The 20,988-nt window shown below is 37.3% G+C and overlaps 1 protein-coding gene across 6 annotated transcripts in view; it reads left to right on the plus strand.

Moving 5' to 3' along the window:
- Positions 1-20,988, plus strand: part of ZNF516 (zinc finger protein 516) — a 206,775-nt gene that overhangs the window by 164,775 nt on the left and 21,012 nt on the right. For all 6 annotated transcript variants that reach the window (XM_053714851.1, XM_053714850.1, XM_053714855.1 and 3 more), the window contains one exon: positions 16,754-18,220. In XM_053714851.1, coding sequence (XP_053570826.1) covers positions 16,754-18,220 — 1,467 coding nt within the window. The remainder of the gene's footprint in view (positions 1-16,753; positions 18,221-20,988) is intronic.

A 20,988-nucleotide genomic window follows, 5' to 3' on the forward strand; every position in this document is an offset into this window, starting at 1 on the left:
CCTTTGTAGAGATAATGGTTTAGGGAACCAGAGGTTTAGTGCTATTAGCCCCTTCATGCCCACACCCTCCCCATTGTGACGGTTGGGTGGAAAGGCTTAATCGTCAACCTATGCATAGGTTAATTTATGGTCCTTTTGATATTGTGGATTTCAGTATATTTGTTTGAGTTTGAGAATGCACATACATGACATATGCTAGATTTGGTTTGTGTGAAGTCATGATATTTTATTAAACATTGTAAACCACAGTAAAAATATCATCTTCAGAAGCTGAAAACACATGCACTTGTTCTTGTATGACTAATTTAAATTGAAATACACATATGCAGGTTACATTTAAAGGGAGATAAAAGGGAATAAAAGAAAATGCTCTAATATGTTACAGAAATTTATTATGACAATTGGCTATATATTTTGGGCCAGATTACGAATGGAGCACAAAATTGCGCTTTCGCAATATTTTTTTCTCCACTCGTAATACCAGCAAATGTGCTCTGGTATTTGAAGTTGAGCGCAATGCAAATGCATAGGCTCCATAGGCTCCAATAAGAGCTTCATTCTCATGTCGATAGTCATGAGAGAGAACCTAGCGCAGTGATGGGGGGTAAGTCACGCAGCGATGAGCAGCGAAGTTTAAATATATATTTATATGTGTATAAAGACTGTTCTCTCACACATCCTTGTTTTTGAGTGATCTTTCCTATTACTGATGCTTTTTAACTAAGTGGATTTGTCAATAAAAGTTCCTTTTTATGAGAGCGGATCTTTCTATTTTTTCTTTCTCTATATACACATAGTAACATATAAATATATATGTATATAAGCATATACTTATATATTTAGAGTAATAACACAGTCCCCATAGACCGCAATGTAAAGGCACACTTTAACCCCTTAAAACTGCTTTGTGCAGTTATTAAAATAAAAATAAAGATGGTACTATTTTTTATTTTTATTAAGTTACTATACACATTATTTTGAGGGAAATTAATGGATGTTTATTTCATTAACCAGAGGTCTGACCTCTGGTTAATGAAGTTTAGTGCAAAGTACTATCGCGAGCTTGCAGTAGCATTAACCAGCTTGGTTATTTAACGTCTGCCAGTAAACTGGCGAATTTGCCCCTTTATGGGCGCATGTTAAATTAGTGCTTCACTTGTAATCTGGCCCTTTGTGTTTACCTTCTTCAAAGAGGTTAACATACTTTTTAAATTAGTTTCACTAAGCTGAAAACATCTGTTGAGCCAATGACAAAAGACTTATGTGTGTAACTACCAATCACCAGCTATCTACCAGTAGTGTATTATTGCTCTGGGGCTAACTTTAAGAATGAGTTTAACCCCTTTGCAGAGGTTAAATGGTTAGTTGTGTGTACACAGTGCAATAATAAAATGATAGCGTGCAATGCCACATTGCTCCTCTCACTTCCACCCTCTTCTCTCTGAAAAAGCTTGTGCGATGCAAACTGTAGAAGCTGCATTGGCGGTTGTTTCTGATAGGTCAGTCCCTTGCTTTCATTGTATATAATACACTCACAGCAGTAAATGTCAGCACAAATACAATGTGTGGTTCCCTGCCTGCCACCCACCTGCCCAAACACTAGCGCAACTGTTAGTGCTAGTAGATATTAACCGAGCAGTGAGCATAGCGGTGGTACAGAAAATAATACAATGTGCGGTGGTCTAGGACCCCAAAAATGTAAGAGCCAGTGTCATTTTTTGAGACACCAGTGGCACCCATGTACCTGGGATAATCGAGCACTGATTTACATTTTATGGATGTGGACACCAGGCCATCACAACTAAATGAGCTTGTTAGACACCCCATTCCAAAGCCTTTAAGATGGAGCTGCATACCCCATTTTGTGGCTATAACAGGGGAGAAGGCTTTCAACAGGATTTTGGAGTTAGTGCCCATTTAGCCAAAATAGCATTTGTGAGGTTAGGTATTGATGTTGGATGAGGAGATATAGCTTACAATCAATGTTGCAATTCATCCCAAAGGTGTTCAATGGCTTTAAGGTCAGGGCTCTGTGCTCTCTACACCAAACTTGTTAAACCATGGCTTCATGGCCCTTACTTTGTGCACGGGGGCACAGTCATGCTGGAACAGGAAAGGGCCCTCCCCTCAAACTGCTGCAACAAAGTTGGAAGCACCCACTTGTCTAAAATGGTGTTGTATCCTATAGCTTTAAAGGGACAGTCAACACCAAAATTGTTATTGTTTAAAAAGATAGACAACGTCTTTACTACCCATTCCCCAACTTTGCACAACCAATATTGTTATATTAATATACTGTATAACATTTATGCCTCTAAATTTCTGCCTGGTTCTAAGCCACTACAGACAGCCTCTTATCACATGCTTTTTTATTAGCTTTTCACAACAAGAGACTGCTAATCCATGTGGGCCATATAGATAACATTGTGCTCATGTCTGTAGGTTGTGCATGACACTGCACTAATTGGCTAAAATGCAAGTCAATAGATAATAAATACATAAATAAATAAATAGCCATGTGATCGGGGCTGTCAAAAGAGGCGTAGATACAAGGTAATCAAAGAGGTTAAAAGTATATTAATATAACCATGTTCGATGTGCAAACTGGGGAATGAGTAATAAAGGGATTATCTATCTTTTTAAACATTTAAAATTTTGGAGTTGACTGTCCCTTTCAGATGACCCTTAAAGGGACACTGAAGTCAAAATTAAACTTTCAAGATTCAGATAGAGCATGCAATTTTAAGCAACTAATTTACTCCGATTATCAATTTTTCTTCCTTCTCTTGGTATCTTAATTTGAAAAGCAGGAATGTATGCTTAACCCCTTAGTGATCAGACCATTTTAAAAGTTCTTACCCTTAAGGACCAGGGCTATTTTTAAATTTCTGCGGTGTTTGTGTTTAACTGTAATTTTCCTTTTACTCATTTACTGTACCCACACATATTATATACCGTTTTTCTCGCCATTAAATGGAGTTTTTAAAGATACCATTATTTTCATCATAATTATAATTTCCTATAATTTTTTTTTATAAAATATGATGAAAAAATGGAAAACAAAACACACCTTTCTAACTTTGACCGCCAAAATCTGTTACACATCTACAACCACCAAAATATATTGTCCTGAGTTTAAACCCCCCCCCCCAATGTTTACATGGTCTTTGCTTTTTTTGCAAGATATAGGACAATAAGTACAAGTAGCACTTTGCTATTTCTAAACCATTTCTTTTTCAAAATTAGTGATAGTTACATTGTAACACTGATATATGTCAGGAATCCCAGAATAACCCTTCACATGTGTATATATATATATATATATATACAACCCAAAGTATTGATCTAAGCCCATTTTGGTATATTTCATGCCACCATTTCACTGCCAAATGTGATCAAATAAAAAAAAATGGTTATTTTTTTTTTTACTAACTTTAGGTTTCTCATTGAAATTATTTACCAACAGCTTGTGCAATTATGGCACAAATGGTTGTAAATGCTTCTCTGGGATCCCCTTTGTTCAGAAATAGCAGACATATATGGCTTTGGCATTGCTTTTTGGTAATTAGAAGGCAACTAAATGCCGCTGCGCACCACACTTGTATTATGCCCAGCAGTGAAGGGGTTAATTAGGTAGCTTGTAGGGTTAATTTTAGCTTTAGTGTAGAGATCAGCCTCCCACCTGACACATCCCACTACCTGACACATCCCTGACCCCTCTCAAACAGCTCTCTTCCCTCCCCCATTCCACAATTGCCACCACCATCTTAAGTACTGGCAGAAAGTCTGCCAGTATTAAAATAAAAGGCTTTTTTTTTATTTATTTTTTTATAAATTCGTCAGTGTAGGATACCCCCTAAGCCCCCAACCTCTTTGATCCCTCCCCCTCTACCTATTTGCCGCCATCTTGGGTACCCAGTTTGCTAAAAAAAAAAAAAAGTAAAAAAAAAAATAAAAAAAAATATATATATATTTTTCTGTAGTGTAGCTGCCCCCCTTCAATACCCTGCCCGATCCCTTTTCCCCAAGTCTTATGCCCCCCTCCCTCTCCCTCTGCCTCCTTCCCATTGCATTGAAGATAGACTAAGTAGCGCACGCGTGCGCGCTCTCTCCCGATGCCATCCCGGCAATACCGGAACCGGATCTACCTGAGAAGAAACTGATCCAGCAAAGGGCCGCGCACCTGCCTACCACCCACCCACACACCTACGATCAGCATTATCGCTGGCCGATGCAGAAAGGGCCACAAAGTGTCTCTCTCTGCATCGGATGCTTAAAAAAAGTATTGCAGTGATCACTGCAATATCTTGAAAGTAGCTGGAAGCGATCACAATCGCTTCCACCGCTTGAAACCCCAGAGGACATGTCAGGCACGTCTTTGGTCATTAACTGACACTTTTCTCCTACATTGGTGTATCCGGTCCACGGCTTCATCCTTACTTGTGGGATATTCTCAATCCCTACAGGAAGTGGCAAAGAGAGCACACAGCAGAGCTGTCCATATAGCTCCCCTCAGGCTCCGCCCCCCAGTCATTCTCTTTGCCGCTCTAACTAGTAGCATCTCCACGGGGGTGGTAAAGAGTATGTGGTGTTTAGTTGTCGGTCCCTAAGGTAGAGGGGGCAGTTTCAACGCTAGCTAAGCGCACAACTATACCAATAGAAGACTGTTGCACTTTCAAAGATCCTATGGATAAAAAATTAGAAGGTTTACTTAAGAAAATTTTTGTTCAACAAGGTTTTCTTCTTCAACCAATTTCTTGCATTATTCCTGTAACCACTGCAGCTGCTTTTTGGTTTGAGGAATTAGAAAACTCGCTCCAGAAGGAGACTTCTTATGATGAAGTCATGGATAGAATTCACGCCCTGAAGTTGGCTAATTCTTTCATTACAGATGCCGCTTTTCAGTTAGCTAAATTAGCGGCGAAAAATTCTGGTTTCGCAATAGTGGCGCGTAGGGCGCTTTGGCTAAAATCGCGGTCGGTGGATGTGTCGTCCAAAACAAAATTGCTTAATATTCCTTTCAAGGGTAAGACCCTATTCGGGCCAGAGTTGAAAGAAATTATTTCAGATATCACTGGGGGAAAGGGCCATGCCCTTCCACAGGATAGACCTTTCAAAGCTAAAAATAAGTCTAATTTTCGTTCCTTTCGCAATTTCAGGAACGGACCGGCTTCTACCTCTACAGCCACTAGGCAAGAGGGTAACGCACACCAGCCCAAACCAGCATGGAAACCATTGCAAGGCTGGAACAAGGGTAAACAGGCCAAAAAGCCTGCTGCTGCTACCAAGACAGCATGAAGGGGTAGCCCCCGATCCGGGACCGGATCTAGTAGGGGCAGACTTTCTCTCTTTGCTCAGGCCTGGGCAAGAGATGTTCCAGACCCCTGGGCACTAGAGATTGTCTCTCAGGGGTATCTTCTAGAATTCAAGGACCTTCCTCCAAGGGGAAGGTTCCACATGTCTCGCTTATCTTTAGACCAGATAAAGAGACAGGCATTCTTACATTGCGTAGAAGACCTTTTAAAATGGGAGTGATAAACCCAGTTCCAACAGCAGAACAAGGACTGGGATTTTACTCAAACCTGTTTGTAGTTCCCAAAAAGGAAGGAACTTTCAGGCCAATTCTGGATTTAAAGATCCTAAACAAATTCCTCAGAGTTCCATCATTCAAAATGGAAACCATTCGGACAATTTTACCAATGATCCAGGAGGGTCAATATATGACTACCGTGGACTTAAAGGATGCGCACCTGCATATTCCTATCCACAAAGATCACCATCAGTTTCTGAGGTTCGCCTTTCTGGACAAGCATTACCAGTTCGTGGCTCTTCCCTTCGGATTGGCCACTGCTCCCAGAATTTTCACAAAGGTGCTAGGGTCCCTTCTAGCGGTGCTAAGGCCAAGGGGCATTGCAGTAGCACCTTACCTAGACGACATTTTAATACAGGCGTCGTCCTTTCACAAAGCAAGGGCTCATACGGACATTGTTCTAGCCTTTCTAAGGTCTCACGGGTGGAAGGTGAACATAGAAAAAAGTTCTCTGTCCCCATTCACAAGGGTTCCCTTCCTGGGAACAATAATAGACTCGGTAGAAATGAAAATCTTTCTGACAGAGGTCAGGAAATTAAAACTTTTGAACACTTGTCGAGTTCTTCAATCCATTCCTCAACCCTCCATAGCTCAGTGCATGGAGGTAATAGGACTAATGGTTGCGGCAATGGACGTGGTTCCTTTTGCTCTAATTCATTTAAGACCATTGCAACTGTGCATGCTCAAACAATGGAATGGGGATTATGCAGATTTGTCTCCCCAGATTCAGATGGACCAGCAAACCAGAGACTCACTTCTCTGGTGGTTGTCTCAGGATCACCTGTCTCAGGGAATGAGTTTCCGAAGACCGGAGTGGATCATTGTCATGACCGACGCCAGCCTCTTATGCTGGGGCGCGGTCTGGAAGTCCCTGAAGGCTCAGGGTCTATGGTCTCGGGAAGAATCTCTTCTCCCGATAAACATTTTGGAATTAAGAGCAATATTCAATGCGCTCCAGGCATGGCCTCAACTAGCGGAGGCCAAATTCATCAGATTTCAGTCGGACAACATGACGACTGTAGTGTACATCAATCATCAGGGGGGAACAAAGAGTTCCCTGGCGATGAGGGAGGTATCCAAGATCATCACATGGGCAGAGGATCACTCCTGCCATCTATCAGCAATTCACATCCCAGGAGTGGACAACTGGGAAGCGGATTATCTGAGTCGTCAGACTTTCCATCCGGGGGAGTGGGAACTCCACCCGGAGGTTTTTGCTCAGCTGACCCAGCTATGGGGCATTCCAGATCTGGATCTGATGGCGTCACGTCAGAACTCCAAAGTTACACGTTACGGGTCCAGGTCCAGGGATCCCAAGGCGACATTGGTAGATGCCTTAGTAGCGCCTTGGTCGTTCAATCTAGCTTATGTCTTTCCACCATTTCCCCTTCTCCCCCGGCTAGTAGCCAGGATCAAACAGGAGAAGGCTTCGGTAATTCTGATAGCTCCTGCGTGGCCACGCAGGACTTGGTATGCAGACCTGGTGAATATGTCATCGGTTCCACCATGGAAGCTGCCTTTGAGGCAGGACCTTCTAATTCATGGTCCATTCGAACATCCAAACCTAGTTTCTCTGCAACTGACTGCTTGGAGATTGAACGCTTGATTCTAGCTAAGCGTGGGTTTTCGGAATCAGTTATAGATACTCTGATCCAGGCTAGAAAGCCTGTCACCAGGAAAATTTACCATAAGATATGGCGGAAATATCTTTGCTCGTGCGAATCCAAGGGTTACTCATGGAGGATACTATCTTTTCTGCAAGAAGGATTGGAGAAAGGTCTGTCAGCTAGTTCTTTAAAGGGACAGATATCTGCTCTGTCTGTTTTGTTACACAAGCTTCTGGCAGCCATGCCAGATATTCAGGCGTTTGTACAGGCTTTAGTCAGAATCAAGCCTGTCTACAGACCTGTGGCTCCTCCATGGAGTCTAAATTTAGTTCTTTCAGTTCTTCAAGGGGTTCCGTTTGAACCTCTACATTCCATAGATATTAAGTTACTATCTTGGAAAGTTTTGTTTTTAGTAGCTATTTCTTCTGCTAGAAGAGTTTCTGAATTGTCTGCTTTGCAGTGTAATTCACCCTATCTGGTGTTTCATACAGATAAGGTCGTTTTACGTACCAAACCTGGTTTTCTTCCAAAATTGGTTTCCAATAAGAATATCAACCAGGAAATAGTTATTCCTTCTCTGTGTCCTAATCCAGTTTCTAACAAGGAACGTCTGTTACACAATCTTGATGTGGCTGAAAAGCATCATCCGGTTGGCTTATGAGACTGCTGGAAGGCAGCCTCCTGAACGAATTACAGCTCACTCTACTAGAGCTGTGGCTTCCACTTGGGCTTTCAAGAATGAGGCTTCTGTTGAACAGATTTGTAAGGCAGCGACTTGGTCTTCACTGCATACGTTTGCCAAATTTTACAAATTCGATACTTTTGCTTCTTCGGAGGCTATTTTTGGGAGAAAGGTTTTGCAAGCAGTGGTGCCTTCCGTTTAGGTTGCCTGACTTGTTCCCTCCCTTCATCCGTGTCCTAAGGCTTTGGTATTGGTTCCCACAAGTAAGGATGAAGCCGTGGACCGGATACACCAATGTAGGAGAAAACAGAATTTATGTTTACCTGATAAATTTCTTTCTCCTATGGTGTATCCGGTCCACGGCCCGCCCTGGCATTTTGGTCAGGTTTAAATTTATTTTTTGTAAACTACAGTCACCACTGCACCCTATGGTTCTCCTTTTTCTCCTAACCGTCGGTCGAATGACTGGGGGGGCGGAGCCTACGGGGAGCTATATGGACAGCTCTGCTGTGTGCTCTCTTTGCCACTTCCTGTAGGGATTGAGAATATCCCACAAGTAAGGATGAAGCCGTGGACCGGATACACCGTAGGAGAAAAAAATTTATCAGGTAAACATAAATTCTGTTTTTGTAACATTCCTGGTTTTTAAATAAAGCTACAAAGAAAACGAAGAAATATTGATAATTGGTAATTATAAAGTTGCTTAAAATTGCATGCTCTATCTGAATCATGAAATACATTTTTTTGTTTACTATAACAAAGGGGCCTAGCCTAAGCCCTCAAAAACAGCCTAACCATTATCCCTTCTCCACCTAACTTTGCAGTAGGCACTATGCGTTCTGGTAGGTATTATTCACCAGGTATCCTAAACGCTAAGATACTTCAATCAGACTGCTAGGCAGTGAAGATTGATCCTTCACTCTAGAGAATCTAGTAGTGACATACTTCACACCACTCCAGTCTGGCATTGTGCATGTTGATGTGAGGCTCGTGTACAACTGCTTGTCCATGAACACCCATTATATGAAGCTCCTGATACGCAGTTCTTGTGCTGATGTTGCTTCCAGAAGCACTTTGGAACTCTGTAGTGAGTGATGCAACAGGTGATACAAGTGGTTTTTATGTGTAATGTGCTTCAGCACTTTGTGGCCCTACTCTGAGTTTGCATGGTCTACCACTTTGCGTAAACACCACCAGACGTAATCTTTTTGTGCGCTCGGGTTAGCAGGGGTATTACAAATTGAAAGTAAAAGTTTTATGCGAGAGCGAAACTTTACACCCGCTCACTGCAGGACTAAGGGGTCGATTTATCAAAGGCTTTGCAAGCCTTTCGACCCCATACGACTGCAGGTTCTCACAAGAGAACCTGCACGCTGTATTTAACAAGCAGCGGTCATCAGACCGCCGCTTTCCTAACCTTTAGCCACCTCCAAATTGGTGAATTTTAATCTTCTCGGTATAGTCCGACCGAGGGGATTGACAGCTCCTACCCGCGTGTGAATGGCTGTGCGCGGGTAGGGGGCGGGATTGCACGTGAGTGCAAAATAGCGCTCGTGTGCAATGCTGAATTCCGCCAGGGGAATTCAGCCCGTCAGAGGCTAGCTGCTGTGCGTATGTGCGCCCCTGTCCTCCACAGCTTGATAAATCCTCCCCTAAGTATATTGTGAATGTAATAACTTTCTCCCCATAGACTTCAATGGAGAGTGTAGAAGAAAAAAATGTAACCATTATCTCACGAGCTCTAACCTGACAGGAGTTATTAATATTTCACATTCCAATGTTCTTCACATACAGGAATGTTTTTATTTAACTGTGTCTGTATCTGTGCGAGTGTGTGTATATATGTATGTATATATATATATATATATATATATATATATATATATATATATATATATGTATGTATATATATATATATATATATATATATATATATATATATATACACACACACACATACATACAGTATATTGTACATGCACTCACTCCTCTCTGTTAGTTCAGTTGCCCAGGTGACTCCTTAATTTTTAAGTATACAGGAGGGCACTCGCGGGTGTTTTCTTTATTTGTATGAATCAAATCATTTACAAGTCGACGTTTTAGGCTGATACAGACATCCTTTTTCAAGACAATTTATAATTAAACATACAGTATATTAATCCAAGGTGCTACAAACTATGCACATTAAATTTTACATATAACAATTTTCAGACAAAATTGCATCAAACCCCACCGTAATCAAACAAGAGATACCCATTAAAATACAGTGTGAACTATACTATTTCATTTTTAATTGCAAATGTAAAATATATATAGACATACAAACAAATCTGTCACTTTATCCAGCAGAGCCTAATATATATATTCTCAGTAATGTTATTTACGAATGTTTTGAACAGGCTGATGGAATTGCGTATATCTCAACAAAACACAAAATGATACATTAAGAATTGGCCACTATTGTTATGATTCAGAGCAAGTTGCTTATACTGAGGGTGTGAACTGAATAAACATTATATCTCACAAAGCGACTATGTTGCAGATAACATGACAAATTAAGTCTATACGCACTAGAGGCGGCGATAGTGTTTGTAAAAATCAGTAAAGCCTCCAATCAAAGCAAATCATAATTGAAATAACAAAGACTAAACTGCAGCAACAACCTATTATTGCTACGATACGATATATATATATATATATATATATATATATATATATATATATAGCGCACATGCAAGATTAGTTATCTTAAGGCATGTTATAAACAATATAATATATATATATATATATATATATATATATAAAATATAAATTAGTAATTATAGATGCTGTAAAATGTACATATACATTTTATGTATTTTTTAAAATATATTTTAGTACATCTATAATTATTATTTTTATTAATATTTATTAATATTTTTCAATAATTTATATCTAAGAAATACACAACGCACCTTAAAATATATACACACACTTTAGAATCTGGGCTTTCAGATAACCAGATATTAGACATAGACTGTGGTATTAAAAAAATCAACAAAATCACTATTGTAAATAGTTACTTTTTATGTGATAACTGGAAGTTGTTTTTTTTTGTTTGTCAAAATGTTGTTTCTACAATCCACCACTTAGTGGCAGTATATTACCACTGTTTTTTCATCTGTACTTTATGTGAGGCAAAGCTGATTGCTTAAATCTGTTTCCGTAATTGAACTAATGATGAAAGGAGGCAATTTCACACCTGAATTCTGTTTCACTGCCGCACAATATTATTTGGAACATATCTTTTTGTTTTATTTTTATTTATTTTGTATGTGTTTGTTAGTTACAATGCCATTTTTACAGAGAAATTGTTGCCGGTTTAGTGTTGGGAATTTGTATTTATTGGACATATTGTAGCTTGAAAAACTGTCATGAACAGCCATTTAAAATGACGTAAGTCAGTAGGATGGGGCATCAGGGGATAAACAGGTCAAGTATTTGTTTATTTAAAAATGCTGAAATAAATGATAGTATTTAGTTATTCATAGGGAATGTCCCTTTAAAATACTGGCAGTCATTACTTTCTGCAGGAGACAAATTACTCAGTGTTTCAATCATGTAGCTAATAGTTGAGAACACTGTAGCTAAGCTGATATAATCAGCCTTTCCTTTGCAGTAAAACTGGTGGTATAAAGTGACAAAAATGTGTTTATAAATGGGTATATAAATGTCTCACATCTATAAAAAGCAAGGGCTTATTATAAGGCAGTGCCTGGAACCTTAGGCCAGCAGGACTAGTTATTCTCAGGGGAGGAACTGCTAGTGGTGCAGTGGCACTGGGGCCCAAGTGCAGGCCAGGGGCCCATTAAAACAGCACACCAGCATGCCTCTCAAAAACTCACAGCCAAAAATAAATAATAATAATTAACATTTCATTACCTGCAGCAACCGTGTAATGAAAGTTGAAATGCATAAACACACTGATCTCCTAAAACAGAAGACTGCAGAGCGAGTGTACATGACAATCCCGGCTGCACTGTCTCTCACAGCACAGCCAGACTGAGAGATATTTCCTGTTTTGCCCCCCCAGCGCGGAGCCTCACTGTTGCCTGCAGTAAGTTTGACAGCATAATACAGGGTAGGAGTGATTTCCTATGCCTGACGATACTGAAGGTAAGGGGCTATGGTGCATCTCATCCAATTAGCAGCAGCTGAGCATACTTTTCTCTACCATTGCTGCCGTTTTTTGTTTTTCTTTGCAGCCGGCTATCTAGTAAGCTTTTCCCTGCTATATTAGTGCCATTGTGTAACCTCCCCCTTCATGCTGATGATTTGTGGCTCTAGAGTTGTTCTGAATTATGCTCAGAATATTTATTTATAGCTGTGTGTGTGTATATATATGTATTATATATATATATATTTCTATATACATACTGTACATACATACATATATGTCTGTGAGTACAAAATAAAACAAAAAATAAAAGAATTAGTGTGTGTATATGTATATATATATATGTGTGTATATATAGATATATATGTATATATATATATATATATATATATATATATATATATATATATGTATATATATATATATATATCTCAAAATAACAAGAGTATTGCATTGAGCAATGATACTTTTTTTATTGGACTAACTATACATTTATAAATTGACAAGCTTTCGGAAGAGTTCCTTCCTTTATCAAGTCTAAAGCAATACTGACCAATTCAATGGAATTTACAGATTGTGTCAGTATTGCTTTAGACTTGATAAAGGAAGGAACTCTTCCAAAAGCTTGTCAATTTATAAATGTATAGTTAGTCCAATAAAAAAAGTATAATTGCTCAATGCAATACTCTTGTTATTTTGATATCTAAATCTCTGGACTAACATGGCTACTCCAATCAACGTATATATATATATATATATATATATATATATATATATATATATATATACATACTGTACATACATACATACATACATACAAATATACATACATATATGTCTGTGAGTACGAAATAAAACAAAAAATAAAATGTATAGTGTGTGTATATATATATATATATATATATATATATATATATATATATACCATTTATATGCATGTGTATATTTATATGTGTGTCTAGAGGGCCAAAACAAATTCTTGCACCTGGGCCCTCCACTGGTTATTTATTCTGTGGATAAATAACAACTAAATGATTGAGATAAGTAGGTTGGACCCATAGTCTGCTTTCACACAGCGTATGGGGTCATCTCTGTACTTGCACTGTTGATGGGATCCAGCACATTTCAGGCACTGTGTCTACAGAAAAGCAATTGTGACTATAAAATTGATATAGAGAAGTTTGACATCCGTGTTTAACAGGTCCTGTGCAGAGTCATTCCATATAGCTGTCTTTTGCAGATAAAGCTGGTTTTATAAAAACTACTATATCTCCCACTAATAATCCAGTCTCTACCAGTTGGAGGCCTTGAACTGTTTCACAGACTGTACTTAAATGGACAGCTGTAATTTCCCTATGTATGTGGTGGGTTTTACCTCCCAGAATTCTAGCCGTGTTGCATTATGTAATGTTTGCATGCGTGAGATATGTATTTGTGATTAGATTACTTTACCAAGATAGAGGATGTTTTAAATGTATAAGCAGTTATATTTAACATATTGGAACCAGTGTATTTATTACACTTTAGTGCTACAGTGTTTATAGTCTTTTTTTTCCAAGGTTTTTGAATGACATGCCAGAGCACTTATTGTGTATTTTTATATATATATATATATATATATATATATATATATATATATATATATATATATATATATATATATATATACTGAATAATATCCCTATTATCTTATAAGAGGTCAACATTGCATACAAAATACACAAAAAGCTATTCAAAGGGTGTTTCTCTCATAGTAAACCCCTGCAAAATATGATTATTCCACATTTATAGATTTTATATATTTTGTGGTACAATTCTTCATTTCAGATATATATTATGCATGTATAAAATGCAATTTAGATTTAAAGGGACTATTCACCCCAAAAAATCTCCCCTTTAAATTGTTCCCAATTATCCATTCTACCTGCTGGAGTGTATTAAATTGTTTACAAGAAGCCACTTTACCCTTATTTCGGCATTTGAAATAGCTGATATAGCCTGTGGTATCCCCACCTATACTGAAAGTTTCTATACTGGAGTCTAAGCAAAATTAATTACACTCTCAGTGGGGTGTAGGATAGTTTAAGTAATACAATGTTAATTTCCCAATGTTCTTTCTAAGTATTGAGCTTTGCTTTACAAACAGATATAAAATAAGGAAGCAAGTGTGTGTACAAAAAGTGATAACATAATAAGCTATGATATTACCTCCAAGCTCAACCCATTGTAGTAGGCTGTGGTTAAAAAGCACAAAACCAGCTACTTCATATACACAAATAAACCTGAAATTGCCATTTCTCATACATTTTATACTCTGCAGCTGGTGTAACAAGTCATTGAAAATGCATTAATAGGAAAACAATTTTACAGTGTACTGTCCCTTTAACTTCATGCATATAAATATGTAAATATAAAATTAAAGCCACCATATTCACTTGCCTTTAAAGAGACATTAAACATTGAATAAATGCTAAAAAGAATGATGTATACAAAGAAAAGTTTAGCTTGTGAATAATAGACATGTATGTATTGTAAATATATGTTGTTTAAACATTGAAAAATAAGTGTAAGGTTTGTGTCCATTTAACATTGAACTCTGACTTGTTGTAACCTAGGTTTCCTTCTCTGACCAATCAGAGACAACTATAAATAGGTCATTACTAGAGTATGCAACCAATAGCTTTGTGGGATGGAGCAGTGTGTAGTTTGGACTGTAATTGTTACATAATATTTATATCAGAGTCTACATCAATGTATAAGACAATTGTGTATTAAAAAGGGACAGTCTACACCAACATTTTTCAGAGACAACTATAAATAGGTCATTACTAGAGTATGCAACCAATAGCTTTGTGGGATGGAGCAGTGTGTAGTTTGGACTGTAATTGTTACATAATATTTATATCAGAGTCTACATCAATGTATAAGACAATTGTGTATTAAAAAGGGACAGTCTACACCAACATTTTTCAGAGACAACTATAAATAGGTCATTACTAGAGTATGCAACCAATACCTTTGTGGGATGGAGCAGTGTGTAGTTTGGACTGTAATTGTTACATAATGCATATATCAGAGTCTACATCAATGTATAAGACAATTGTGTATTAAAAAGGGACAGTCTACACCAACATTTTTCTTATTTCAAAAGATAGATAATCCCTTAATTACCCATTCCCCAGTTTTGCATAACCAACGCAGTTATATTAATATACTTTTTACCTCTGTGATTACCTTGTGTCTAAGCCTCTGCAGACTGCCTCCTTATCTAAGTGCTTTTGACAGACATGCAGTGTAGTCAATCAGTGAAGACTCCTAAATAACTTCACGGGAGTGAGCACAATGTTATCTATATGACACACATGAACTAACACTAACTGTGAAAAACTTTCAAAATATTCTGAGCTAAGAGGCGGTTTTCAATGGTTTAGAAATCAGTTTGAGCCTAGCTAGGTTTAGCTTTTTAAAAATACCACCAAGGGAACAAAGCAAATTTGATGATAAGTTATTTAAAATTGCATGCCCTATCTGAATCATGAAAGTTTAGTTTTGACTTTACTGTCCCTTTAAGCGTAGTTTATGGATGTGCCACAAACTCACTGAAACAAACCAAAAATCGTGTAGTTTATTGATAATGAGCATAAAAAAAGGGATACAAAACCCAAACATTTTCTTTCATGATTCAGATCATGAAATTTTAAATAATTATCCAATTCACTTCTATTATAAAATGTTCTTTGTTCTCTTGGTGTCTTTTGTTTAAAAGCAGGGACATACGCTTAGGAGCGTGCACGTGTCTGGAGCACTATATGGCAGCAGTTTTGCAAGAATGTTATCCATACAAAAGAGCACTATATGGCAGCACAATTTCCTACCATGTAGTGCTCCAGACTCCTACCTAAGCATCTCTTCAACAAAATATACCATGGTAACGACGCAAATCTTACTGTCTTCTTTATGGTGATTACTTACTTTAACTTTCTAATTCTTATTAGATTTTTATGTAATATAAAATGAGATAAAAAGTTAGTCAGATTATTTCTACCCATAAGATCTAAAAAAAAAAAAAAAAAAGTTTAATCAAGAACAAAGAACCACAACAATCTACTTTGATTTTAAAAATAGACACTTTGTTAAATGATTTATACCGGTAACATTTTTGTTTCTGTAGCAATCTTGAAATGATGACAATACCTTATATTTTACTTAGTTGTATTTAATGATTTGATCAGTACATAAGTGCCACAGATAAATGAAATGCACTGGAGACAATTCATTGGTATCAGGCACTTATCAGCCTATGATTAATCAAGGCATGTATCACATTTCCTATTATTGCTTGTGTATTCAGTAATCACCAGGTGATAGACAAAAAGACATTATAGTGATTTTCTGCCACAAGTACACATGGTCTAGGTGCATGAAATACAGAGCTGCTGACCGATTCTGGCTTATAAATGCTAAAAGGTGTAATTATTAAGGCTACAACTCAATAGTCATTATTATAAAGCTGATGAGTCTCCTTTTGCTTATTGAGATGGTTCTTGCAAAAAAGTAGTACAATAGTAACAATTATGTTAAAAAGTGAATCACAACTCATTTTTTAATTTTTTTTTTAATGGAATAAATCTGCCTTAATGGCATGTTATCCTTCTATGTTTATGATAAAACTAGTTCTGGCTTTTGGTGACCGCTTTTTTTTTTTCTTTCTTTTTCAGGAACTAAGCCATACCATCGAAAGTTTTCTGGAGATGAGCCCCCCATACAGGATTCTGCTACAAACTATCACTTGAGTTCTGATGATACGATCAAATGTGAAACACCTAATTGCAAATCAGAGACCCAGTCCCCTCCTGCCTTAGTGTCTAATAAACTTGCAGACTTTACCTTAGTAAAATCTGAATTTTCTTCAGATATAAAAATACCAGCATTCAAGTACAACAGTGTCCTTCCTGATTCTGGAAAGCATACCCAGGATGGTAGTGTGGTATGTCCTGTTATTCAACAAAATAATGATGTAACTAAAGATTTGAAAAAGAATTTGCAACCCGAAAGCAGCCATCCAAATGGAATGTCACTTGAATTGCTTAAGGGCCATGCGGAACTGGAAAAAAACAGTGTTATAAAACAAGAACTAATACCCCTTGATTTGAGTGAGAAGTCAACTAGAGATGAGTCTTGCAGTAAGAGTTCTGTTTCAGCATTGCAGGAAGACCTGGTTGTTCACCAATGTCCTTTCTGTAGCCACAAGACCTATTATCCTGAGGTTCTGTGGATGCACAAAAAGATTTGGCACAAGGTCAGCTGTAACTCTATGGCTCCTCCATGGATTCAGCAGAATGGGTTCAAAAATGTAAAAAATAATCTGCTCTTTTTAGGTAGAAATGGGCGTACTGGTCCTCCTCCAGCACTCGGTGGCAAAGATTGTCCACCTTTACCCATTGCCAAGTTCTCTCATACTCAGATGTCAAGTCGGTCTTCTGCATCCAAGGGCAACACTTCAAATTCAGGAACAGTTTCCAAGGCAACACCACAGACAAACAACTCGCGTGGATTTGGTGGATCCAAAACTGCAAACTTTGAAACTCAAAGAGCACCTAAATTACCACATACACAGGAACAGTACAGTGTAGCAGTCCAGCAACCCCTACCAAAATCTAAATATGAAACAAGCCCAAAATTGGTCCAAACTGGAAGTTTCAATAGAAACATCACACCTGCTCAAACATCAGTTTCACGTCAAATTCTGCAGGCACCCAGTAGTAAGCAAGTAGAAAGATATATGGTGCCTACATTTCCCTCTCCAAATAAACATTCCTTACCTGAGACTGTTAAATCCAAATTTAATCTGCAGCAGCCACAATTTACATTTCACAAAGTAGAACCACCCACAAAACAAGAGAGTTCTCCAGTGCCTCAGCGGGAATCTCAGGGTAAAATTATTAATGATATAAGCACTTTAACTAACTCTAGTGCAGGATCCAGAACAAGCCCGGTAATACATTCACAGTCCAGTGCAACAGGTGCACTTCCAGCTTTCCAGACAGTCAAACAAGACTCTGTACATGATGGTCATGAAAAAAGATTGGACATTTTAAATATTTTTAAGACCTACATTCCAAAGGACCTTGCTACACTGTACCAAAGTTGGGGCGCAAATAATAACAATAATTTGGATAACACAGGTAATTTTTATTGCACAATGTTTCAAAAACCTATATAGTTTTATGTTTCTTATTAAATGCATCTTCTGTATTTTGATATGATTTCTTAGAATACAATATTTATATATAATAGAAGTGGAATTTAAGGTGAAAAACCTTGCTTGCAATCTCCGGGTCTTCCCTAAGGGAATTTTTTTACACAAAGGGACTGTCCACATAATTACAGCTTACCAGGGGATCTTTCCTGGTGAGAGTGAAGGTTAGCAGGGAGTGCACTTTAAAAATGAATTGTAACCAATACAAATCCAGTGACCCTTTTTCAGCATATATAATCTTACAATCACCTCTATTTTTGTATTCTTGTAGTTTTTAATTAGGGTGATAAGTGTTTTTGTGTATTTTGACGCAATCTCACCAGCTTTCAGGTTGCGAGATAAAACAGCAAGATCTGCAGGAGGAAATGTTTAGAGAATGCGCTGAGACATGGCAGAGAACGTTCAAGCCCTGCCCATGGAACATTCCATTCAGCCCCTAGCTGACGTGGGAAAACTCATTTTACTTTACACTTTTGCATTTCAGAGTGTTTTTTTTTTTACATCTGCAGTGTAGTTTTATTGCCATATTTACTTTGTGCTTTATTTTTTCTCCTTTACTTAAATACAAGAAACACCCATTTGAGAGACACAATGTTTTTAAGAGCTATTATAGTAAAATAAAACACAAATTACATGCCCTTATCTGTTAGAGCATGCAGTTTTAAGATTATCGATCAAAGACTACTGTGTGTGTGTAAAGGATTAGCGCATTAGAGCATTTTCTTTTACTATTAATGGCCCTTTAAAAGGGATATGAAACCCCAGTATTTTATTTTGTTATTCAGACAGCGCATAACTTTTAAAAAAGTTTCCAATTTACTTCTTTTATCAAATTTGCTTTGTTCCCTTGGTATTATTTGTTGAAGGGATACCTAGGTAAATATATGAAGAACTACATGGCATGAAATAGAACTGCCATCTAGTGCTCTTGCATATGGATAACAGTGTTGCAAAACTTTTGCCATATAGTTTTCCAGGCATGTGCACCCCCTGCTGAGCTTATGTCCCTGCTTTTCAACATAATATACCAAGAGATTGAAATAAATTTGACAATAGAAGTAAATTATGAAAAAAAAATGTTTTTTTTTTAATTGCATGGTCTATCTGAATCATGAAAGAAAGATTTGGGGTTTCATGTGCCTTTAAAGGGACAGTCTACACCAGAATTTTTATTGTTTTAAAAGATAGATAATCCCTTTATTACCCATTTCCCAGTTTTGCATAACCAACACAATTATAATAATATACTTTTAACCTCTGTGATTATCTTGTATCTAAGCCTCTGCAAACTGCCCCTTTTTCAGTTCTTTTGACAGACTTGCAGTCTAGCCAATCAGTGCCTGCTCCCAGATAACTTCTCGTGCATGAGCACAGTGTTATCTATATGAAATACGTGAACTAAAACCCTCTAGTGGTGAAAAACTGTTAAAATGCAATCTGAATGAGGTGGGCTTCAAGGTCTAAGAAATTAGCATATGAACCTCCTAGGTTAAGCTTTCAACCAAGAATACCAAGAGAACAAAGCAAAATTGGTGATAAAAGTAAATTGGAATTTTTTTTAAAATTACATGCCCTATCTGAATCATGAAAGTTTATTTTGGCCTAGACTGTCCCTTTAAGGATAAAACTGCATTTAGAGAATTCCACCAGGGGTCCCATAGCACTAGCGAGATTTAGAAAATCTCACAAGCCCACAGACCTTTAGATAATTGGGCGCTGTGTTCGGTGTTTTTTAGAATTTGGAAAAGTTTTTTTTTTGGGGGGGATACTTTAATTTTAAGCCTTATGTGTGACAGGTTAAACCTATGTAAATACGTCATAGAAAGTGGAGGACGAATATCGCTAAAATGAATGTACAAGCACTTTGGGAGCCCTAATATGTTTAAACTCTTACTTTTGCAATTGTTTATGGACATTAAAAGCAGACATTACATCTTTCCATAGAAAGGAGAAAATTGTTATCTTGAGCTCTTTACACATAAACTGAAACACAGTTGTTCAGATCATTTGACTTACCATGCGTCTGTTTTCTGTAGCATTTTGATGGAAAGCAAGACTGTTTCACACAAAATAATTTAGCAGTCTACCGAACATAAAACTATCTAAAAATAAATAATAAAAAAATATTTCCAGTGCATTCCTGACACATGTCATTAGTCCATTGAGCCCGTATGCTATTTAGTTTTCCTCTCTCAGCTTCCTCTACTGTAACTAGACATTGCTTCACCAAGAACCCAGTTTCTGTCACTTCCTTGTTGCACACTATGCCCTGTAGATTGTAAGCTCTTTTTAGCAATGACCTTATTATCCTGATATCTCTCTGCATCTTCACTTGATAGTTCTATAATTTAATGGTATGTTATGTAATCTGTCTGCATTACTTTTGTTTAGTGCTGCATAACCTGTTGGTATTATATAAATAAACGATAATCATTAAAAAATACCCATGATCACATCATAGAAATTCAGAAATAATTTACCATATATGGCAGGGGTTGACATATCTACATTGAAATTAGAAGCTAGTAAATATATTTATGTGCCAACTACACACACACTTATTTATTTATCATATATATATATATATATATATATATATATATATATATATATATATATATATACACACACACAGTATCCCACAAAAGTGAGTACACCCCTCACATTTTTGTAAATATTTTATTATATCTTTTC

Source organism: Bombina bombina, chromosome 5, assembly GCF_027579735.1.
Source record: "Bombina bombina isolate aBomBom1 chromosome 5, aBomBom1.pri, whole genome shotgun sequence".
Classification (NCBI taxonomy): domain Eukaryota; kingdom Metazoa; phylum Chordata; class Amphibia; order Anura; family Bombinatoridae; genus Bombina; species Bombina bombina.